This window comes from Podarcis bocagei, assembly GCF_964188305.1.
Source record: "Podarcis bocagei genome assembly, chromosome: 10".
NCBI lineage: Eukaryota > Metazoa > Chordata > Lepidosauria > Squamata > Lacertidae > Podarcis > Podarcis bocagei.
The window spans coordinates 63,984,099-64,008,978 of record NC_138135.1 but is presented as its reverse complement, the minus strand read 5'-3'; the positions used below and the strand labels follow the sequence as shown (position 1 = coordinate 64,008,978).

At 44.5% G+C, this 24,880-nt stretch overlaps 1 protein-coding gene across 9 annotated transcripts in view; it reads left to right on the top strand.

Annotated features, from left to right (window-relative positions):
* PANX2 (pannexin 2) overlaps positions 1 to 21,630 on the top strand; it is a 35,366-nt gene extending 13,736 nt beyond the window's left edge. The window contains exons 2-6 of one of the 9 annotated variants that reach the window (XM_081211615.1): positions 1,089 to 1,142; positions 4,438 to 4,570; positions 6,867 to 7,066; positions 13,380 to 14,831; positions 17,893 to 21,630. In XM_081211615.1, coding sequence (XP_081067741.1) covers positions 7,039 to 7,066; positions 13,380 to 14,831; positions 17,893 to 18,272 — 1,860 coding nt within the window. In that variant the 5' untranslated portion in view covers positions 1,089 to 1,142; positions 4,438 to 4,570; positions 6,867 to 7,038 and the 3' untranslated portion in view covers positions 18,273 to 21,630. Of the gene's footprint in view, positions 1 to 1,085; positions 1,143 to 4,235; positions 4,349 to 4,437; positions 4,571 to 6,866; positions 7,067 to 13,325; positions 14,832 to 17,892 lie in introns of those variants that run through there. The other 8 variants (XM_081211618.1, XM_081211614.1, XM_081211616.1 and 5 more) reach the window with 8 other exon arrangements.
* The last annotated feature ends 3,250 nt before the right edge of the window (positions 21,631 to 24,880 follow it).

Below are 24,880 nucleotides of genomic sequence, written 5' to 3'. Positions count from 1 at the left end.
CTGTACGCCGGCTCCCTCGGCCTATAAAGCGAGATGAGCACCGCAACCCCAGAGTCAGTCACGACTGGACCTAATAGTCAGGCTCCCTTACGTTTCCAAATAGTGTTGAGATTTGACTTGCTTCCAGATCTTCTCATCGCCTGATACACATTTGCTGTCTTGCTTTCCCCCCATGGCAAGAGCAGCAAGGAAATAGCTAGGAACAGTTTAATGGTGCTATCTCATGCATGTCTACTTGGACTAAGTTCAGTGGGATTTCCTCTTAGGTAAGGGTGCATGGGATTGTAATCTAAGTATTCCCTTGGCCTAGTATGAAGACTCAGTGCATCATGGAATATATTGCCAGTTAGGGATTGGAATGAGTTCTTTGATTGCTTATGGCAGGCATGGCCAAACATGGCCCTCTAGCTGTTTTGAGACTACAACTCCCATCATCCCTAGCTAACAGCACCAGTGGTCTGGGATGGTGGGAATTGTAGTCCCCAAACAGCTGGAGGGCCAAATTTGACCACGACGGGCTTATGGGGTTCTTGCTCCAGTTCTTTCAGTCTGTTGCGTCTTTCTGTGGACTGCTGTGACTGTGGTTTCTGAATGTGGAAGCTGCTCGCTTGTGTCTGGGTTCACGGGGCTTGTAAAAGGAATGATTCATCATCGGATCATGGGACGGTTTCATTTCACAGCAGACCTGGCATCTGAATGAAAGGAGGAGGGGTTGTTAACCTCCACCACTGGTTACTCATCTGGAATTATAGCATCTCTCAGATGCCCTTTAAGAAGCTTAAGGATAGATCCTTTTCAAAGGGCAGCTTATATAATATTGAGCTGTATATTTCAAAAGTGATAACAGTATCTGACTTCCAGCAAAGATTGCACTTTTCTTCTTCTTCTATAGATCCTCTTCTCTTCCTCAAATATTCCAGTTGGTGTTTTTTTTTTGTGTTTTTAAGACAGCAGAAAAGCCAGGCGGCTGTGTACAGATTAATCCATAGCCTTCTCTTTGACTCTGGCTTTCTCATGACATTCGCTCAAAATGGCTTGATTACACCCAAGTAAGCTCATGAATACTGTATTTTTCTGTCTCTTAGCAGTTCCCCACTGCAGCCCTCTACCACTCTCCTGCTAAAGAAGTAATGGAGGAGACAGTAAGTTATATGACTGATGAGTCATTTTCGGTCTTTTGTTTAATCCCCAATATGTAATCTCTCCTGCTTAACTTGTACTTTTCAATATGTTAAGTTTAGTACATCTGTTTGAATGGGGCACCTTGCCCAACCCTTGGGTGGGAGGGTCACATGTTGGCAGTGGACATCCCATAGTCTCACACGTACACACAGAGAGAGGGGGGGAGGAAAACAGCCTGCCCCTCCTCATCTGAACTGTGTTTCAAAATTGTAGACTCAACCCCCAAGCTGGGGGTTAGCCACCCCGGAATTAAAATATAGTATTAAAGATTTCCTTGATACTGCTAGTATGTCCGAACCTCAGATATCCCTATTCACTCTCGTGCAGACTGTTCCTATACATATTTACTCAGCAATCATTCACGACTGCCTCAGTGGGGCCGGCCTACTCCCAAGTAAGTGTTTGATATAGAGCGGCACCTTCAGTGGACTGATATTTTAGAAGAGAATTGATGAGAAATCTCAAGATCTTTCCAAAACAATTTCAGTGTGGCTCTATATTGGTTACGGGACACGGGTGGCGCTTTGAGTTAAACCACAGAGCCTAGGACTTGCCAATCAGAAGGTCAGCAGTTTGAATCCCCGCGACAGGGTGAGCTCCTGTTGCTCGGTCCCTGCTCCTGCCAACCTAGCAGTTCGAAAGCACGTGAAAGTGCAAGTAAATAAATAGGTACCACTCTGGTGGGAAGGTAAAAGGCGTTTCCATGCGCTGCTCTGGTTTGCCAGAAGCGCCTTAGTCATGCTGGCCACATGACCCGGAAGCTGTACACCGGCTCCCTCGGCCAATAACGCGAGATGAATGCTGCAACCCCACAGTTGGTCACGGCTGGACCTAATGGTCAGGGGTCCCTTTACCTTACCTATATTGGTTACCTTTCTGGTTGCCACACTACTGCTCTTGAATCCCAGAGATCTGCAGATAGACATTGGGTTAGTGTCTGACTTAATCACACTCAGAATAGATGCACTGAATTCAGTGGACTTAGGTCAGAATACAACCCAGTGTGTTACTGCTTATACACATCCAAGGCAGCCCCAACAACTTAATAATAATAATAATAATTAATAATAATTTACTACTTATACCCTGCCCATCTGACTGGGCATCCCCAGCCACTCTAGGCAGCTCCCAACAGAATACAGTCATACCTTGGTTCTCGAATGGAATCCGTTCCAGAAGTCTGTTTGACTTCCGAAAATGTTCAAAAACCAAGGCACGGCTTCTGATTGGCTGCAGGAGCTTCCTGCACTCATCTGGAAGCCCCATCAGACGTTCGGCTTCCAAAAAAGTTCGCAAACTGGGACACTCACTTCCGGGTTTGCGGTGTTCGGGAGCCAAAACGTTCGACTCACAAGGCGTTTGAAAACCAAACATCATACATTAAAAACTTCGCTAAACAGGGCTGCCTTCAGCTGTCTTCTAAAAGTCAGATAGTTGTTTATTTCCTTGACATTTGATGGGAGGGCATTGCACAGGATGGGTGCCACTACCGAGAAGCCCCTGGGTCCCTGTAACTCCACTTCTCACAGTGAGAGAACCACCAGAAGGCCCTCAGAGCTGGACCTCAATGAACATCACTAAAACTTGTTAAGATGTCATGCAAACTTTTCTATCAAACCTATTCAAAAGAAAATTGGCTAAATAAGATGAAGATTTTGATTTGTGGCGCAAAATATCCACAGATTTTGAAATAATGATTTCCAGATCTGTGAAAGGACTGTGGTGTAATCAAACAAGTTAGAGTTGGGACTCCGCCATACCCAAATGATAGCTGTAGCTTTGATGTGTGCTAAAATTAGACTTTGGATCTCTACAACTGCTGATTTTCGTTAAAGAGCAGGAAGCGAGCCCTATCTAGTCTCCCCATAAAGAAAAGGTCAGGAAGAATCTCAGATAATTTGAATGTACCATTGGGTTTTTTAATTCCTGTGTTCCTTCATCTCTCTCTTTTTTTCTTTAATGCCGCGGTGACATTGAGAAAACGAGATCAAAAGAGTTTTCAGACTTTTATGTTTGACGTGTTCCATAAGGTCAGCAAGAGAAGAAAGCCACATTGGTTTATATACAAAGCTGGTACAACCACTTTACAGAAGTAGCACATATACAGTTTTATGCTCTTTATGTAAGCCAGGATGTAAAGAATCACACAGATATTGCTGCACACCTGTTTAGGAACTTGAACACTTCCAGAATTTTGAAGGACCAGGTTGGCTTTCGAAGTTTTGGTCCCTTTTATCAGCAAAGGGCTGGCTGGTGGAGGTGACAGAATGTGGCCAGTCTACAAGCCAGATTCTCAATGTGTCTAGGAGATTGATTTATTTTGTTCCATTTATGAATTGCTGCCTTGTAAAACACATGGAAGCAATTTAGCAATAAAGCATTGGAAACGATTTCATATACACCAACATAATAATTTCAAATCATACGGCATAGGATAAAGATGTGCGTAATGTGTTCTTTCAACAGAGGGCACTTGGAAGCCTAGTTAAGATTGAAGGGGTGGCAAAGAGCATATAGTGCTTTTGTCCACCTTCCTCAGACCATAGCTGTCAACTTACAGATTTGAAAATAAGGGACCAGCAGCCTCGAAAATAAGGGATCAGCAGCCAAAATAAGGGATTTTCCGGGCACAGGTATGTTCAGCTTCTGAGCCCCTCTGAGCCAAAGGCTTTAGAAAGCCCAGCCAGCAGCCAAACGAAGCCTCAAGTGGTGGTTCCCACAGCGCAGCAACCCAGCAAAGGGGATGCAGCAAGGAAAACCACCGTCACCTCTCTGCTGGGAAGCACTGAGCAAAGGCGGGTCCCCAGGCAATGTGGCCGATTTGATTGGCACAAGGCATGCAAGCTCCACCCTCCAGTCGTTCTTAGACTCCTTATTGGGTGAGCAACGCAGCCAAGCAACACAGTTGGAGCCTCCCTTCTCCCTGGCCTGCAGGGAGGGAGGGAGAGGAGCTGCTTCCTTTGAAATGTCCCAGGAAATTTAAGGGACATCATCAGTAAGGGACAGCAGTGGGACACGGCGCTGGGATAAGGGAGTTTCCCGCCAAATAAGGGACAGTTGACAGCTATGCCTCAGACCCCACCCGAGAGTCTCGCGTTGTCTTCAGGGCTTTGGCTTCTGCCCCACCTTGAGGCCCTCCAAAGACAGTTGAAACAGTAACAACAGGGTAGGCTCTTTTGATATTTAAATGAGTTTCATTTGCCCCCCAACTAAACTGAAAAAGTCTGAACCCGTAAACCTGGTCATTTATTTCAGAGAAACTCTCGCCTGTGAGCTGTGTTCTGAATCATGGCATAGAGAGAGGTCTGTTTTTAACTGTGCATGTTGTAGGACAATGTTTTCTCAAGAAAGCTGTGTTTGCCACTGAGGATACTTCTCTTAACAAGAGGTACTATAATTATATTTCTATTAAATGGGGGGAATACTTAGAATGAATATCACCACCACTTCCTAGTTGAGATTTCATCCCAAACTCTTTTTATGATGTATTTTGTGTGTGTGTGTGTGTGTGTGTGTGTGTGTGTAAATTTTATGTTGTAAGCCACCCTGATATCGCTGGACGAAGAGTGGTATACAAATCTAATTAATAATAATAACAACAACACAGTGGTACCTTGGTTCCTGAATAGCCTAGTTGTCAAACAAATCGTCTCCCAAACGCTGCAAACCCGGAAGTAAGTGTTCCGGTTTGCGAACGTTTTTCGGAAGCCAAACGTCCGACAGGGCTTCCAATTGAGTGCAGGAAGCTGCTGCAGCCAATAGGAAGCTGCGCCTTGGTTTTCAAACGGTTTCGAGAATCAAACGGACTCCCGGAACGGATTAAGTTCAAGAGCCAAGGTACCACTGTACATGAAAAAACATATAGGTGACGCACAGCTGTAGTAAATAAAACAATTGCACACCACCTTTATGTTTTTTCACCTATAATATTGTTATTTTACGTTATTTTAATTTAAGTTAATTAATTAATTTAATTTGTATACCACCCTTCGTCCGTTGATCTTGGGGCAGTTCACAACATAAAATTACAATATAAGAAACACAAATATGTAACAAAAACAATCCAATAATCACCCCTCCTAGAACACATTTACAAGGACATTGGGTGTCAGTCATAGCTGTCAACTTTTCCCTTTTCTTGCGAGGAATCCTATTCGGAATAAGCGAATTTTCCTTAAAAAAAGGGAAACGTTGACAGCTATGGTGTCAGCTAGCCAAAGGAACTTTTTTGCCTGGCACCAAAAGGTGTATAATGTAAGCACTTGTGACGCAAGCAACCAATCAGCGTTGGCCTATCTTGGAAACCATTGATATTCAGTCCTAGGCAGCATTGGAATCAGACCTCAGTGGTGATTGAGCCCAGACAAATGTCTGGGAGAAGCTGGTCAGCAGAGATGCATCAGTACCATAGGATAGCAGCTCAGAGGTTTAAACCAGAGGTGATCACCGTTCAGGTCCAAATCAGTAGCTATGAGATGCATCCAGAATGTTGGAAGATTGAGCTGGATCTGTGGCAGCCTTGAGTTTTAACAGTTCGCCTGGTGTTCATAGACAAACAAGGAAATCCATGCCTATGAAGCAGCTATTGTTTTCCTTGCTGGCGACAGAGGAAAGGAAGCCCACCCCTTAGCTCTCCCTTCTCCACCAACCGTCTCAGTAGAAGACAATTTTTCAGTTAGCTTTCTAAGTAGAATACGTTTCTGTGCTGGCTGCTGGGGGAGAGGGTTCCCTCCATGACTGGCATGGAAACACAGGATATGAGCCTCTGGGCAGATTCCACAAGAGTATTGAGGGGCTAGGCCAAGGATGAGAAAGCCGTGGCCCCACAGCGGCTTTTGGACTCCAACTCCCACCAATGGTCAATGGTGAGGGACAGGAGTTGTAGTCTAGCAACAACTGGAGGAGCAGATTTTCTTCACTTCTTGATTAGGCAAAGCTAGAAGGGATATCGGGACGCGGGTGGCGCTGTGGTCTAAACCACAAAGCCTCTTGGGCTTGCCGATCGGAAGGTCGGCAGTTTGAATCCCCGCGACAGGGTGAGCTCCTGTTGCTCGGTCCCAGCTCCTGCCCACCTAGCAGTTCAAAAGCACATCAAGTGCAAGTAGATAAATAGGTACCACTCCAGTGGGAAGGTAAACAGCCTTTGTGCGCACTTCTCTGGTTCGCCAGAAGCGGCTTAGTCATTCTGGCCACATGACCCGGAAGCTGTCTGCGGACAAATGCCCGCTCCCACAGCCTATAGAGCAAGATGAGCATGCAACCCCAGAGTCGTCCGCGACTGGACCTAATGGTCAGGGGTACCTTTACCTTTACCTAGAAGGGATATCAGGCAATGGAAGGCAGCAGTGTTCACCCAGATGACTCTCAGGAGCCAATCACCTGCTTTGGCCCCTGCCATCTTCTCAGAAAGCCCAGCCTGCAGAAGCCACGACTCTTGCCTATGAGTGGCTTATAAAGGAGTGGTTGCCAAACATGGCGCCAGAGTCCTCGATTCACCAGTTCATGGTGCATTTCATCTGATGATACATTCAGTGGCAGCCATTGTTTTTGTAACAGTTTGTGGATTTCCATTTTTAAAAATCACCTGGCCCAAGTGAGGAAAGCTGATACGTTTACTTGCTGGCAAACAAAATAGAACGAGTTTCATTTAAACTATTTTAACCGATTTATCATTTCTTTTCCAGAAAGAAGAGGTTCCGGGGACATGGTTGTTCTTTTAAGCTGATTCACAGGAACGATGCAATGCCTGCTTTTCACTCAATTAAAGAAATCAAGGAATTCACATGTTGTGTTGTATTTTTGTTCAGCTTAGAAGAGCGCTAGGAGATTTCTTTCTGGGCACAGTTGCATAACATTATGGTACAATATGGGCACGGTCTAACAGGTGTGCGCTCTTGTGCAGCTCTCATTTCAGCCGAGTTTGCACATGCAAAGCTTTGGGTGGATTGGAAACGATGTGCATGATTACATTCTTTTGTCCTATGTGAAGCCTGTTATTCGTGCACAATAGCTCTCTCCATTAGCTGAACCCGCTGTGCTTTCTCTCTTGTTTTTCACGCTGAGGTCTGTTGTTGCAAAGGTCAAAGAGCCCGTCTTTCAGTATTACCTAATGCCGTAGAATACGCTCAAATCCAAACGATGAATGCCTGCTTATTAGGAAGCTGCATTTATCGGAAAACAAGCACTTTCAGGTAGCATGATCTCAGCCGAGAGGAGTTGTGTGTCGAGGGCCAAACTACGTAACAGTTTCAGAGCACTGATTTTGCTGCTGCTGCTGCTGTTTTCAAAAGATGTTATCACTTATTCTGGCCTCCTTGTTTAGCTGTTTCCAGAGGACCAGCCATGTCAGTCTGTTGCAGAAAAAACAACAGTGTCTTGTTTCGCCACATTTATTACTGCATAATATTTATTACGACATCTAAAGGCAACCCTGTTTTGGGAAATTTTATAATGTCTAATGTTTTACAATTATGTGTTTTGAACCGCCCAGTATAGCTGGGGAAACACAGCCAGATGGGCGTGGTATAAATAATAATAATAATATTATTATTATTTATAATTTTTTGAGATCTAGAATCGTTACATCAAGTGTGCTAAATATTATCCTCAGCAGGAATATGGAGGGGTGTGTGTGTGTGTGTAAAAAGTGAGGTCAGGAGGAAATTAAAATGCAGAGTTTTCAGTCTGTGACAATTAAAGCTTACATGTATGCAAAATAAGCAGCCTAGTGGCCAGAAGCAACTGATGATATCACAAGCATTCCAGCGTTGCTAAGGCACTTAGCTTGCCATATGTTTTCTTGCTTGATCTTATTGATTTGAATGAAATCCTGAACAAGGTGGATTAGCAATGCTATAAACATGGTTCACACCTACATGTTCAAAACAGGGCAGCTGATGTTTAGGATTAGAGAGTCCCTTCTCCTAGACCAGGGGTTAGCAAACTTTTTCAGCAGGGGGCTGGTCCACTGTCCCTCAGACCTAGTGGGGGACTAGACTATATTTTGAAGGGGGGGTGAACGAATTCCTATGTCCCACAAATAACCCAGAGATGCATTTTAAATAAAAGCACACATTCTACTCACGTAAAACACGCTGATTCCCGGATTGTCCACTGGCCGGATTAAGAAGGCGATTGGGCCGGATCCATCCCCCGGGCCTTAGTTTGCCTACCCATGTCCTAGATGGGCAACGCTCCCAGTTGATGAGCCCTATCTGCCCCTACCAGGGACGCGGGTGGCGCTGTGGGTAAAACCTCAGCGCCTAGGACTTGCCGATCGCATGGTTGGCGGTTCGAATTCCCGCGGCGGGGTGAGCTCCCAGCTCCTGCCCACCTAGCAGTTCGAAAGCACCCTTAAGTGCAAGTAGATAAATAGGTACCGCTTTATAGCGGGAAGGTAAACGGCATTTCCGTGTGCTGCTGTGGTGCCAGTTCGCCGGAGCAGCTTCGTCATGCTGGCCACGTGACCCGGAAGTGTCTGCGGACAGCGCTGGCTCCCGGCCTCTAGAGTGAGATGAGTGCACAACCCTAGAGTCTGTCATGACTGGCCCGTACGGGCAGGGGTACCTTTACCTATCTGCCCCTACAGCATATGCAGAAACCACCTTCTTGACCATTGGACCCATTACTGGTCTCATCAACTCAATCCACCTGAGCCTGTTTCCTATAAAGAATTAAAAGAATTCTGCTTAACAACCTGCCTCATGGCCATAGCCAGTGAATCAGATAGTGGGATCTGCAAGTCTCCTTGGTTTCCATGCTGACTGCAGAGAGGAAGAGAAACCAATTCTTTAGTCTGTCTCTTCTAAACCAGCCCTTTGGGTTCCCCATCCACAGAGGCATACCAGCCCATGCCAACGCACTGCTCTCAGCTTACCTCTTTCCAATCAGGAGGTGAACTTGGAACAGCAGCTCACACAGAAACACGTTAGGAATGGGCTCACCTTCTTACTCTTCCATTCTATATTTATTTTCTAGAAAATGCCTTGTCGGTGTTAGTTGGGAGCATATTTTCATTCAGGGGGAAAAGACAGGTAACCAGCTTCGTGTGAAAAGTATAGATAGCCATGCAGGTCCAGTAATCCAAAATTGGCAGCGAGATAATAACTCCATTTTGAACATGTGACTATGCACAGTGAGAGGTTGTACTGGGATTGTGTGGTTTAAGCAGGCAAGGTGTAATGCTGCAAATATATTTCTTTATATTAGCAGGGTTTCCCATACGTTGGTCTCCAGCTGTTTTTGGACTACAATTCCCATCATCCCTGACCACAGATCCTGCTAGCTAGGGATGATGGGAGTTATAGTCCCTTTCTTCCTTTCCTTTTTTGCAAGTGATTGCCTTCACTTGATGTTGAATAGCTTGTGCTAAGTCATGAAGAGACCTACTACAAAGGTATTTCGGGAACTGCTTGCCGTAATATTGTCAGGAAGTGTATGGGATGTAGAGGTCATTCACACAACACATCTCTTCATGTGTCCCGTGACGGGAGTCACTCTGTTTCCAGAAATCATACAATATGAATCAGCTTGAGGCAACTTCTTACAGAAGGCTAGCCTTGATATGACTTTGTCCTTATATGGTAGCCTGAGTCACGGTTGTGTGATCACAATCCACTGAAATGTGACAGTCTTTGTACTTTCAGTATACATCTTCCAAAGCTAGATGTTAATAACATTATTTTAAGAGCTCCTTGTCAGGGCACTGTGAATAATTTAGCCCATTTCCTGCATTTAGTAAAGGAGCATCTGTGAGCTGTTACGAATACAGAATAGACTCACCCATGCAGATCCCTTGCCCAAAACTATTATTGTGTCACTGTCTGCAACAGTAAATTTCTCCCTAGAGAATGCTTGAAAGCAAACATTTGCAGAATCCTTAGCGGCAAACACGCGTATTCAGATGCAAAAAATAATCTTTGGCAGTGCAAACTACAGAAATGAGGCAAAATTAATTGCAGCCCTATCGAAATCAGTTAGACAGACCCTCCCACACAAGTGAAACAAGGCATTCCTAACTGAATTAATAATTTTATAGCACATGCAAAAGACCTATCATTACTGCAAGTGGAGCTTAGATGGAGGCTTGTATATTGTCGACAGTCCTTGTGTTTCTGTGCACTATCTGAGAGCGTTGTGGACAAACTCACACGTGGCAGGATCCCATCGATAGGAATTGGTCCAATGCCTGAGTGGCTGAGAACTGACTTTACTCCCACAACAGCATCATGAAGTGCAGAACTTTGTCTTTGCCTATACAGTGGGTGGCAGACATTCACATATGTAGGACAAATTAAAATGCTTTGTTTAAGTACATTCCTGGGGTGGGAGGAAATCTCCATTCAGCCATAAGATTTAGAGTCCTACTCTTAAATGGTGTCATAGTTACAGGATTTCTGTTAGCCAACCGGCTGGTTGCTCTCCCCTAGTGAGAACTTTTGTATCAGAAAGGGCTTTGAGATCCCTGGATTAGTGGGTTGCAGAGGCTATGCTTTAAGTTAGATTTTAATTTCTGATCGTTTTAAATTATTGTAAGACACTAACAGAGCCTGAATTGTCTAAGTCAGGGGTCAGCAACCTAAGGCCCATGGGCCAAAAGCGGCCCGCAGGGGTCGTTTGACCGGCCTATGATTCGCCTCCGAACTGAGTTGCCCGCTCACGTGCTGCACTAAACCCGCGTGGCACAGGGACTCACTTTTGCAGCGCTGGAAATTGTGTCTGCACATGCGCAGATGCTGGAAATTGTGTCTGCTCAGATGCAGACGCCGGAAATTGCGGGCGCGCAGGCGATCCAACCCATGGAGGGATTTCCGTGGGACCGATCTGGCCCAGGCAAGATAAACCTTGCTGACCCCTGCTCTAAGTTGTCAAGATTTAAAGTTAAAAATATGCATCCCTGAAGGATAAGTGTTTGTTTGGATTCTAGATCACTCGATATCCATACAGAGAAACGTTGGTTGTGTTGAGATGTAACCATGGTTTAGTGTTACAAGAATGAGCCTAGCCTTCCTTTGGTGTGGTAATGAGAAGTAATGATTGAGAGCTTCAGCTTCTGTTTTTACCACAGGTTAGCGTGTTCTCTGAACTACGTCTAATCTTTTAACTATGTTTAGTGGAAACAAGTCGGCTTCATAAAGTCTGGTTTGAAGATGGCTTGCTTCCACTAATCATAGGTTAAGAGTAACCATGGTTTGCCTGAGTTCAGAAGACACAGCAAGCTGTAGTGTACTTAAAAGAGGAGTGAATGTTTCCCAACCTGTACCAGAAAAGACGGGAGCACACAAACCTGAGAGGAGCCTATGCTCACTGTCATAATACTTAATGGTGGTTTAGTGTTACAGTGAAACCAACCCATTATGTACTTAAATCTATATTTTAATTGGGTTCCCAGATGATTTACAGGACACCGGACAGCTGCTTCTACATAGAATGTATATAGCCAAGATGGGGCTGATGGGTTTCTAAAAATCATAGCTGTTGTGCTTTTCTCCATATAGAAAATGTGTGGCGTTCACCACAAAATGTCTTAGTGTTCAAATTATAAGGGAGCACTTTACACTGATCATTAGCTTGCAGCAGTTTCCCTTGGAAACATAGATACAGAAGGAAGTAAAGCTGTTGGCTGTCATCTACCCTGTCTCGTGTTTTATAATAAACAAACAAGCTCTGCACAAGTTATGAATAGAAGTTATTCTGTTACCCTGAATATGGTGTTCGAATCCAGCATGCTTTGAGGGGGCTTCTATACTGCTAAATTCACAACGGGCTGTTTTTGCCCATTGCTTTGGAATATGATGCGTTGGGATACGGATTCTGCACCCTTTTCCAATGGGCTATGATTTCAAGACAGGCCAGATTAACTGTCATAGAAATATACCATGGGATAGTCTGGCATTTCTGGTAGTATCGTTGTCTGAGAACATTGCTGTATAGAGATTGGGCCTCTCCTTCTGGACTTATTTTTAAAAGCTCCAAAATTTAGAACACAGCAGCTGTTCCTTCAGCACATGAGAGGTAAACAACTGCCATGGTCCTAGAAGCCTGGATAATTTTAAACTACCCTTCTCTGTCTGAGTACATGCAGAGAATGAATTATACAGATCTCACAGAGAAGAATCTGGGCATAGCAAAGAGAATGTAGGACTTACCAATGCTGCTCAGCATTTGAGCAGCCAAGTTCTTTGAATATATTGTTGCTGTATAGTCAAAGCTTCTGTTCCATTAAGTCAGGAGTGTGGAACCTCCAGCCTGCAGGTCAAACGAGGGTTCAATTTTGGCCCATGAGGCCGTTCCCCCCCCCCAAACCACACCTACCTGCCCTACAGCTTTTGTCATATATGACATCAGGTGTGGCACAGGTAGATATGTGGCTTCCAGTGCACAATTGGCTACCTTAAAGTGCACTCCTGATGGTGCAATGGCAAGGAAAAGCTGACTTCAGCTCCACTTGCTTGTCAGTTAGTGAGTGGCAGAGCCAAAGTCTGTTAGATTTGCTGTGCAATCCATGCCTGCAGCAAGCCTTGCATGGTTCTTTGAAGTCCTGACTTTGGAACGTCAAAGCACCCGGTCACCTGATAAGATGCGAGGTCAGGTGATTGACAGATACGGAGTCCCTCCCACCTGCCAAATTTGGCTTGTGATGCTAGAAAAATGCAACCTGTGCTGTTGATAGAAGTAGTACGACTCATGCAACACATTGGCAACTATTATACACACAGTAATTACCAAAATAATTATACATTCTTTATCAGTCTTGTGAGAGAAATACCAAATGGTCAGGGGTCCCTTTACCTTTACCTTACCCTCGCTAATTGTATTGCTGTGGCATCCTGTTCATTTGCTTTCCAGAGCACATTATGGTTTACATTGGAAATCTCCCCCAAGACAACTGCTGCAAGTGTTAAATGATATTCCTAGCTCCAGTTCATCCTAGAGTTTTCAGGTTTACAGATTCCTCTGTAAACTGCCTAAGTTTAAGAGCTATGATCTCTATGCAGATCTATGGAATGTAAAGATTTATCTCATGATTAGGAAGACCGAGTTGGCCATGGCAATTAGAATGGTGCCGTTTTATGCACATTGATGCTATTTTAAATATGCAGTAGACGAAAATTGATATAGTTTATGAAATATTTATTTTGCAGAGCTTCTTTTTGTAGGTTAAATGCACAGCAGTGACTTTTCTCTCTGTTATACAGAGGAACCAATATACTGTTACACACCACACAACTTCACCCGTGACCAAGCCTTGTATGCCAGAGGATACTGTTGGACAGAACTAAGGGATGCCTTGCCAGGAGTAAATGCCAGCCGCTGGCCCTCCTTGTTTGAGCATAAGTTCCTTCCATATGCCCTGCTGGCTTTTGCTGGCATTATGTACATTCCAGCACTTGGCTGGGAATTTCTGGCCTCCACCAGGCTGACTTCTGAACTTAACTTTTTGCTCCAGGAGATAGATAACTGCTACCACCGAGCAGCCGAAGGCCGTGCGCCCAAAATTGAAAAGCAAATCCAGTCCAAAGGCCCTGGGATTACAGAGCGAGAGAAAAGAGAAATAATTGAGAACGCGGAGAAGGAAAAAAGCCCGGAGCAAAACTTATTTGAGAAATACCTGGAGCGGAGGGGACGCAGCAATTTCTTAGCCAAACTTTACCTTGCGCGGCACCTGTTCATCATATTTTTAAGTATCATCCCGATCACGTACTTGTCCACCTATTACGCCACGCAGAAGCAAAACGAGTTTACGTGCGCTCTGGGGGAGCCTCCTGACAAAACGAGCAGTTCAAAGTTGCTCATCCGGGTGAACTGCAAACTGCCGTCAGTTCAGCTCCAGCGCATCATTGCCGTGGTAGACATTGCCCTCCTCTGTTTCATGAACCTGATTATCCTCATCAATTTGATCCACCTCTTTATAGTCCGCAAATCCAACTTCATCTTCGACAAGCTGAACAAGGTCGGCATCAAGACGAAAAAGCAGTGGCAAAAGTCCCAGTTCTGCGACATCAATATCTTGGCTATGTTTTGCAACGAGAACCGGGACCACATCAAGTCCCTGAACCGCTTGGATTTCATCACCAACGAGAGCGATCTGATGTACGACAACGTGGTGCGCCAGCTGCTTGCGGCGCTCGCACAGTCTAATCACGATGTCACCCCAACCGTGCGCGATTCCGGGATACAAACCATCGACCCCAGCATTGATCCTGCGGACATTGACCCCAGCGAACCGCTGGTCATTAAGCGACCCCGGAAGAAAATGAAGTGGATCCCGAGTTCCAATCCTCTTCCTCAGCCGTTCAAAGAGCAGTTGGCCATTATGAAGGTTGAAAACAATAAGCCTGAGAAGCCGAAGCCCGTGCGTCGGAAAACGGCGACAGACAGTTTGGTTGCCCCTTTGCTAGAGGCCAACTCGAAAAACTCTCAGCCGTCTTCAGCCCACAAAAATGAATCTGCTGCCCTCTCCGGCGCAGGCAGTGAGAAGAAACATACACGGCACTTCTCCTTAGACGTTCATCCGTATCTACTGAGCAGTAAGAAACCCAAGCCAGAGATTCAACCTATTACCTCCATGGCAACATCCAAAAGCCAAGGGAGTGGATTTTTAAGCCAAGAAGAGAAAGTCATTGTGCATGTCGCTTCCTCTCTCAAAGGTACAGTGAATGTTGTGGCTAATTGTCCCATGGGGTCCAATTCAGATGCAAAAGCTGCTTGCAAATTTGCTTCCGATCTTGGGCGTTTCGCTCCACAATTTCTTAGAAGTTCCCCGACAGGGTTGCTGCTTTCCACATGGTTGGAATCTCACACCACACCAATACAGTAGCTTCTGTATTGGAATCTATATGTGTCAGATGGGAGGAGGTAGGATGGGAAGGTGCGACTGCAGAGTCATGGGATTCTGAGCATGCAGATACAGAAACCAGACCCCAGGGATGTGAGCTAAACCTGAGACTTGCCGATAGGAATTTCCCCCTTCTTGCATATTCTCTTGTTAACCTAGAGGCTGGCCGCCCAATTCTGCAGCTTGTTTTAAAATGTTAACTCACTAATGTAACAGTTAAAAGAAAATAGTCTTGTGGTCTGTTCAGATGCTCTGGTAATTCAGTCTTCTAAACGCTTGCAAAATCATGCTTTTTATTCCTCTTGCGCTTGTCAACTGACGTTTTTTAGGAAGGTGGTTCACTTTGAATGACTTGAGCCTCAGAATTGGAGCAGCGGCAGAACAAATGCAGAATGCGGGTCGTATTAGTCATGTAAATTGCATCCCAGTTTCCCAAGTGGTGGGGTTTCAAGAGTTCCAGTGTTTACCTTGGGTTTTGGTATCCTTTGCATGAGGTCATTAGGGACGTTTTCATGTTTTGTTCCATCTAGCTTCTTTACACAGCTGTACAGCTTGGACACCCCAGCAGGTGTCCCAGAACTCTTCTTGAGGGAGCCAAACTCTGCTCTGAGTCTCTTCCCGCTTGGCCTGCCTCAAACACAACTGCAAAGTTGCAGACCGATTGTTCTCCTTAATATAGGTACCTGCTTTTCCCCATCCCTGACTGTTGGAGAGGGAGGGGGATAATAATAGTCACCTCCGCCATCTTGGGCCTTTCTAGAGACAGGTCAGCTGAAAGTCCCTGGCCGTCCATCATATTTTTTTTTTTGTTAGACCTTAGGATGTCTCGCCTCAGAGGGATGCACACAAATAGCTCTGCTTGCAGAAAACTCACACAGCTGAAGGGAATCCAGACCAGTGTTTCCCAAAGTTGGGTCCCAAAGCTGGTTTTGGACTACAACTCCCATCATCCCTAGCTAGCAGGACTAGTGCTCAGGGATGATGGGAGTTGTAGTCCAAAACCAGCTGGAGACCCAACTTTGGGAAACACTAATCTAGACCAATGATCAAAAATCACACTAGGGACTTAAAGAGTGGGTCGTTCTGGAAAACGTTCTGGAATAACTCAGGTTTTCCATTCTCTTAGTGCAAATGCTGGAATATTTGGAGTTAAATTGTTTTGTAGAATTTGCTTTTCCGGGGGGGGGGGGATTAAGTGTGAAAATTACTGCTCTTTCAATGTCACTCAGGAGTATTTCTAGACTAGGAAAATTTATATGAGTTTTATACTAATCGGTCATGGCTTCCTTCAAAGGAATTCTGGGAGTTATAGTTGAGGATACTGAGAATTCTCAACTTCCCAGCCACCCCCTCGCAGTACTACAGTTAACTGAGGAAAATAACTCTTAAACCTATTTAAGTGTAGCATTAATATGTTCTGAAAGCTTTCCTAGACCGTTTATGCCCATCATCAATTTACTTAGTCCTGAGCAATCCCATTAGTTTTAATACAGCTACTTTGATATAAGCCGTTGAGGTTTGTTTGCTTTTTTACTTAATATATATTCTGGCTACAGCTCTTCTATGAATAATGTTATATCATATTTTTATTGCTTTGGCCTTTACGTGTTTACGTCAGCTGCTTAAAATATCCTGCTTTCCTGTGTGTTGAAATATTTAAGGTGTTTATTTTTAAGAATTTATCCTCCAGCTTCCATATTCCAGCTTCCACACTTCAAGAAAGCTATTTAAAAGAAGAAGGTAGAAACAATAAAACCATGCAGCAGTTAATAAAAACAATAGGAATAATGAACCGATAAATAAAATTTAAAGCAATCACCCAATTAAAAAGAAGGTCGGATATTCTAAAATGACATGAAAACGCTGAGAGAATAATGTAGACTTTGGCATCTAAAAAATATCTAGGGAGATATTCACAATTCAAGGGTCACTGCAGAAAAGACTCTCTTCAGTAGATGCCCACTTTGGAAGATAGGGCTGTATAAAAAACAGCCTCTGATGAACATCCTAATTGAATATTCTGGTTTTCATGTGGGAGAAGACAGCCAGTGAATATCTTCGCATATCCCCTCTGGATCCCTCCTCAAAGAATTCTGTGTATGTTTCTCTGAGAGACATTTTACGTTAACAATTATTTAGAATCTGGAGCAATGTTCTCACCACCAGTGTCTGAAATAGCTTTCTAGGCAGCTAGGCTTTCTGCAGCTGCTGATGGTCTCTCAGGATCTGTTCACGCGTTAGCCTCTTAAGGAAGCATCCTGTGCATCTCCATGCTTCTGGTGGCCTCTCCAGGTGCCCAAGGCATCACCATGCGCTCACTACCGTAGCATCCTTGCCTTTTCTGACTGCGGAGAAAGAGAGTCACCGCCCCTGTTGTTGTTCTTCTTCCTTGTTCTCTCAGATGCCAGCTGGTTTTCCTTGCTCTGTCTCCTCCCAGCTGAAATCAAGAGCAGCAAATAGTAGAAAGAACAAGGAAGGAAAACAGGTAACTTCCTTTTTACATTCAGCAAGTAAAAAAAAAGCGAGTTAGGTGAGGATGGGTGAGTATTGCTTGCTGTCCTTCTGAGGGTTTGGAAGAAAGTTCTCCAGATCAGGTACCTGTAGTGGCTGTTGAAACCAGTGGCCACTACAGGGACAAAGAGGCTTTGATAGGCTAATGTGTCAACTAGCCCAGAGAGGCATAAGATGATGCAGGATCCTATTATAGATACTCTGTCCAACTGTATCAGAGTGTAGATCCATGGAGAATGTAGCCTTCGCCAATTGCTTGTTTTCATGGAGGTGAACCCACAAAACATGAATGCCAGAACTGATCCTGTTGGGTGTATGGAAAGCGAGCAATGATTAAAAAATGTGTTTTGTTTCTCTTTTAGGATCTTCCGTTCCGGGGAAAGATATCCTTTACTCTCACAACACATGCAGGACTGTGCCTGCCGCCGGGACTTTTCTCACCTGCAATCACAACCACATAGCAACTTCCGGTGCTGCGAAAAAGGTCACTCTGCCCCACATAAGCCCAGCAGAGCCAGTGCCTGCCTTAAACTGTAATGCCGCTCATCCTCTTCTGCATATCAATACGTTGTATGAAAACCATGAAGAAGAAGTAGTGTCAAACCTTATAGACGAGTCTTTAGACAATAGTATTCACTCGCCCACGGAGGCAGGAGACATCATCTCCAGACCTTCCACGAAGCAAGTCATGTTGGCGACGTTTGATGAGCCCCTGGCAATGGTGAACTCTGTAGAGTATTGACGGTCCAGAGCTGACGCTGATCACAGCTGGATGGCCCACCTCCCAGTGCCACTTTCACGTGAACCATGCTGCCCTGCCAATGCCATCCACTGCATGAGCATGGAGTGCTGAAATGCAGACGATTGGTTTCACCAATGCTCCAAATCGGTCGTTCAGGGTAGTGTCATCGTGTCTTATCGATAGCTTGCAAAATGTAATAACAATAACCACCGTAATAACGACAACCAAATTATATACTATGCTTGGAACACCGAGAAACAAAGCACAAAGACGTTAGCTGTAGCTTCATGAGTTCTGTGTGGATTACTACAACTATCCAAATATTTAAAGTGCTTGAGCGCATGCCACACAGTGTTTCTTAAACAAAGCACTTATAGCCTTGGTATTTGAGCTCACTCTCTGTAAAGCGGGGGTGGGGGGAGACCTGGAGCCCCTCAGATGATGCTGAACCACAACTCCCATAATCCCTCACTGTTGGCCACGTGGGCCAGGACTGACGGAGTCTTAACAGCATTTTGAGTCACAGGGCCCCCATCTTCTGCGGTAAAGTAATGAAGCACATAACATGTATGATATTTATTCTTCAATTTTAAAAGGCAGGAGTAACAACGTGTTTTGTCTCTTAAGGTACAAAGAAACAAACAAAAACCACAGCCAGGTGTGTGTGTTCTTAATGACATGGTTGTAAGCAAGCTGTATTTTGGTCCACGGGTATTGGGCAACCAGGGCTGGCCCTAAAAAAATTGCCGCCTGAGGCAAAGGAGGAGAGTGCTCACCACACACATGCATTCCGCATACTGCAACAACAGGCCAGCATCCTCCACCATATTGTGAGGGCAGCAGGCTAGTTTAGCAGGTGCAAGCCGGGCTACATGGCAAACAGAGCTGCATCCATCCCACTCTACCAAATAGTTGGGCCGGCCCTGCCAGCGACTTAAGTGGCAACTGGTCTTCCGCCAGCATCAGTGTAAAGAGAACTGAAACTGGCCAGCCTGCTGCACTTACGAATGAGGAGACGAAGAGCTATGTCCTGCCCTTTAGTACGTTCATATGTGTTGCGAGAAGTGACGAAAACGAAGAGTTTATTTTTTTAACGTCTATTTTATTGTGAATGAGGGTGAATGTTGAGTCAGATGTTCTATTCTAGCAGAGCGGAGAGAGGAGGGTTGTCCTATATGTCTGCAAAACCAGGTCTGAAACTTTCTAAGGTGCTTCACTGATGTGAAGGATATTCCAGTGCTGCTAAAAAAATATCCAGTAAGAGCTAATTTCTCCAATGGTGTGGTGTTTCAGCAGATGGTTACTTGAGTCTTTTTAAAGGACTTGTCTACGCTACAGCTTACCACAGGTCAAGAAAATATTGACTCATCCAGCTTGTAATGGTTTTGGGTCTGAATGTTTTGCTTCTTGAACCATGGCTGAATAAGGGCAGATTCAAAAGTGCAGGAAATACCATGTGGTACAGACCTTCCACGACTGTATCACTTCAAATTGTAGGTTCAGGATTGCAAGTTGGAACGATTCTCCATGCTTTTAAAAATTGCCCGTGTATGGAAAGCTTGCATGCATGGGAGAGGAATGTCCGCACTGCTTTCTTTCAGAAGGGCTTCTTTTCCACATGGCAGCAGGTGTGACTCAAACATTAAAATTCTTGTCTGCAGTGGCACGGATCAGAAAGGAAGATTGCTCAGCACACAGTATATTTTGTACAATTGAGTCGGTTTTTAGAAACGTCAACAGGATTTCCAGTCAAGGACAGTTAAAAGTTTCACACAGCTGAAGTGTGCCACATTGGACCATGTTCTGATCTTAGCTTCTCACACCACCATTTGCTAGTTTTGGTGTGCCCAGAGAGACTGATTTAACACAGGGAAGAAAGCTGCTCCTTTCTATTGAATGCTCTGCATTCACAATCCCTCTTGAGGAGAAAGAAATCAATAGCAGACTCAAATCAGCAAATGTAGGTTGAGAATACCCATAGCGTTCATGGATATCTGCTACTGCTACCCACTGCTTGTAGTTTAGTGTCTTCAGAAGTAGCCTTGAGCTGCTTCCTTCCATCATTTTCACAGGATCTGCTTTCCCCTTAGAATGGAAACAGGTGCTACGAAAGGATATGGGATATTTTGGAGGTGGAGAGAAAGAGAAGAGGCCAGAATCTCTGGAATGTGGCAGCAGAAAATCCTCATGCACAACCATGACAAGGAAATAAATCGGCCTATAGAAGAGCTCTTAGACAACACGTTTTGGCCTTTGTGTGGAAGAGAATACAGGCCGAAAGCGGTGTCTGAACAGGGTTAAGTGTGAGCCAGCCAAAGGCAAGGTGGCGCAAGAGGGCAAACTAGCTCTGATGGCAAAATATGAGGTTCTGTCCCGTTACACCAGATCTGGGGTGGGGAATATGGTTTAACAACATAGTCATATTTAGCAAATGACATAAGCTTGGATTTGCCAACCTGTGGCTCCCTATCAAGATGCTGTGAGTTATAGTTCAACATCTGGACTAGGTGAAATCCAGCGCTGCTGTTCCATTTATGGAATGGCTCTTCTTCCAGTAGGTACCCCTTCTAACATAGGGGGTGGGTGAGAAGAAATAATGTACTGTAATTCCCCCAATCCAGTTTCCATGCTGTTCTGGAGGGCCCTGCAATCCTCTGGGGCGTATTTTCAGGGAGTGCCAAGGGCTGCAATGGGAAAACATTGGCAAATACCACCTTCCTTCCTTCTGAGTTAGCAAACCGATCGCCCAGATGATTTTATTCAGGACAGATGCTGCAGGTCAGCTTCCGGCTATGCCACTCCCATGTTCAATATTCACCTGTGGTAAAGCAGTAGCGTAGAAAAGGCCGATGTAGCAGAGCACTCAAGTAGCTTTAAATGTCAGTGCAGCTTTGTTGAAATCAATGGGTTGCACCTTTGAAGATAACACGGCGTGCCTGTAAGCACATTGCTATTCCAGGCCATCTGTTAACAAGGGTAATAAACAAGCAGTAATAAACATACTGTCATTTTCGAGCAATCTTTACCTTGCTTTTGGTTCAAAGTGCGTCCTCATGGCCTGGTTCTTCCTATAACTTTGATGTGCAAGTTTCTTAGAAATATACCTAGCGTAGTTTTCAAAAGGCACACAGGAAAAACATAGCACGCAATAACTGACCAATTTCTAAGGAGAGTTTTTATTAAAGCAATGTTAAGGCAATATCGAGGATTTTGACATTTCTGTATAACGGTAGAAAACACTGCACAAATTATGGGTCTACACTGAGTGTTATTTCATTTGTTTTACCTCAGATAATCAATATGGCACCCTTATTTATTGAAAAATAGCACTGAAAGCAAATAAATATTCTCAATACGGTTTGTGTCTACTGTCTTATCATTAGAACGCTGCTCTGTTATCCTAAGAGCATTTATTGGGAAAATAAGTACTCTTATCTAAAGTGCCTGGTCTGATAACTGCTGGGTGCTGCATATTAACAACCAAAAGCAAACCCTATCAAATGAATGCTGAGGCTTTGCAGAGCATCACTGTCGCCCACTTCCTATGTTTTCCACATACATGTTTTCTAGAAACAACAAGCAGTTTTTCAAAGGGAAATTCGGAACATTTATTATTGCACAGTCTCTGCACAAGGCCAGCAAAGTCATCTTATTAAACGAAGTGGCATTTCACGTGAGCTTGACAATTCATAGTGAGAAAGAAATGTAGTTTGTTGTGCCCACATCCTTGATGCTTTTAAAAACTCAAATAGCCTCAGACATGAAATCTGAGGGTTCCCTTGGACAAAAAAACAAGGACACCAGCCAGGAATACCAGAGCAAAACAGCAGCCAGTAGGCTTGGTCTTTATTGAAGACTGTCGCAACAGGACTCCCACCTGCCACAAGGTGGAACAAGATGGAAGCCCTGAACAAAAGAAGACCCCAGCTTTTATTAGCTACTAATACCCCATGCTACACCCCCAAGACTACATCATAACTACATCATGACTACATCATTGACACATCACAAAGAGGAGGGGTTGAGGGAGGAGTTATGGTGGTAACCTGAGTGTCTTGTTGCCTGGCCGGTTCCACCTTTCCCCCTCCCCCTGAGTACTTTCCAGAGGACAAAAGGGAGTTTGCAGTTTCCTGTCCCCAGAGGGAAGAGCTGATCACTGTCCTTTGTTTCAGTCCATGCTGAATCCATTCCCATATGCAGGTCCTTTGTGAGTGTGATGGTCTTCTGTCTAGGACCATCAAGGTTGGCATGCCAACTGGGCAGGTTTGCTGCAGACGTGTTGGTACGCTCAAGAGATTATGGCTGCCCTGTATCAAACCTTCCCCATTTTGTAGTCCTTCCTTCATGGAGTAAAAGTGGAACGGTGCAGATCCGATATATGGTTGATTTTCTATGAATTTAAAACAGAAGTGTCGTGTGTTTGTGTGTTTGTGTGTGTCGGGTTTGTACAAACTGAATGATTGGGGGGAGGGGTTCCTGCGACAGTAGCTATAGAAGAAGCACAAAAAATGAACATACCTTTCACTACAGGTGACACCGACATCGGAGGATGTAAAAAAGATTCCTAATTGCTGAAAACTGTGACTTTAAGATTGGAAAAAGAAGAAACTAAGAGAACTGAAGTGGGCAGATCCATTCCTACCTTTGAGTAGGTCCCATTGACTTAAATGGGGTTCCCTCCCAGGTGAATGGACTTAGGAGAGCAGCCTTAGTTATAACTACCTTTTAGCGTTGCTGCTATTCTGTTGCTTTACAAAAAAAGAAATCAGCTTTTCGCATGAGACTGACAGCACATGAATTTTCAGGTTGACTATACAGCTTATTTTACTGATAATTTTTTTTTTAATGTTCCCCATGTTTCCACATAACTTTGGTACAGCAACAATTGTCATAGAATTGACTTCTGGTCTATTTTTAGTTCCTCTTCCCAGAAAGAACTACAAAAGCGGAATGTCTGAAGCGCTAAAGCTTTCACACAAATGATTCTGTATATGTCTGGCCTTGATGTTTGCACAAAAGCGCACATCTCAACGCGCCAGTATAAAAGAATTGGGTAAGTCATCTACAGGACTATTTGCCTCAACACACTCGCACATTCTGGACAATTCTGTGACCAGATTGCATCAGGGTCACGTGATTGATCCAAGCATTCAGCCTCTCTGTTATGCAAAATAAGTTGGCAGAATTCATGATGTTTTCCCCACATGAAAACTGATATAAGAGGGAGAAAGGTTTAGCAGAGACCTCCCCACTAGGTACCAATTTACTACATGCCGAAACTTTATTATACAGGGGGAAATTCAGAAACATGACTTCCCACACACATTCGGTACAGTTCATCGTTCATCCTACCCACTGTGCGGAATGGCTGTTAGCTGCAGAGCTCCTTTATCCCCTTCCAAAAAGCAATATATGCTATCAATACTCTTGTTTTTGTGCATTCATTGATCTACAGCTTGTGCTCCAGTGCGGGATACTGGCTAGCGTGCCAGACTAGGAGTAAGTAGACCTGGTTCCCAAACTCCCCACCCTGCACTCGTATGAAGGGAGCTGGGTGCTGAAAATCTCTAGCGGCCAATGTACCTTGCAGGTTGTTATGGAGATGGGGGAGGGAAGCTGTGTACGTCACTCTGAATTCCTTGAGAAGGGATTAAAACTCAGATTTTGGTTTCAAAGCTCTTACCTCCCTAGATCGTCCAGCTCTACATGAACAAAACCCACACTGCATGTTGTACATCGTTTCGATAGCAATCCAGGAGGCAATATTTCCCCCTAAATACAGTCATACTTTGGGTTACAGACGCTTCAAGTTGTGTGTTTTTGGGTCGCGCACCGCACCGAACCCGGAAGTACCGGAACGGGTTACTTCTGGATTTCGGCGCTCGCGCATGTGCAGAAACACTAAATCACGCTTTGCACATGTGCAGAAGCACCGAATTGTGGCCCACATGTGTGCAGACGCGGCACTGCGGGTTGCGAACGTGCCTCCCGCATAGATCACGTTCGCAACCTGAGCATCCACTGTAAAGAGGTCGCCATTCCAGCTGGTAAGACTTCGTGCAGCATAAGTGTAGACTTCCAGGTGTTTGAGAAGCATTTTACCAGGCAGCAAATAAACTAACACATGGATCATGACACCCTTAAGGGATTTCCCCTGGCATCTGTGAAGTTCCTGCCCATCCTCTCACTGCTTCTTTGGTCCTTGGGTTGGGGTTAACCTTTCTCTCCCTTGAAAAGCACATAGAGCTGAGGGAGGAAGTTGAAAGAATGACGCTCTTTCCCACTTCCTCTTTCACCTCTATGTGCTTTTCATTTTTGGTTATTACTTTTTATTGAATTTTCCACTTTATAATATTTCAACACATCATCATTATCCATTTTACTTCTTTAGCTCTTGAGAGCCTGCGACTTCCTTCCCTCACTCCCGCCTCACGGTTTTCAGAGTTAACCTTTTATCTCAAAGCATTTGTGCATTTTCCAATTTACGTTTCACTCCTTCAAAATGTCACAGTTTTTCAATAAATCTAAACCGGGAAAGTCTTTTTTTACAACCGTGCTAGTGTTGTTAATTGCTTACAAGTCTCCTTCAAGTACTGTTTAAATTTACT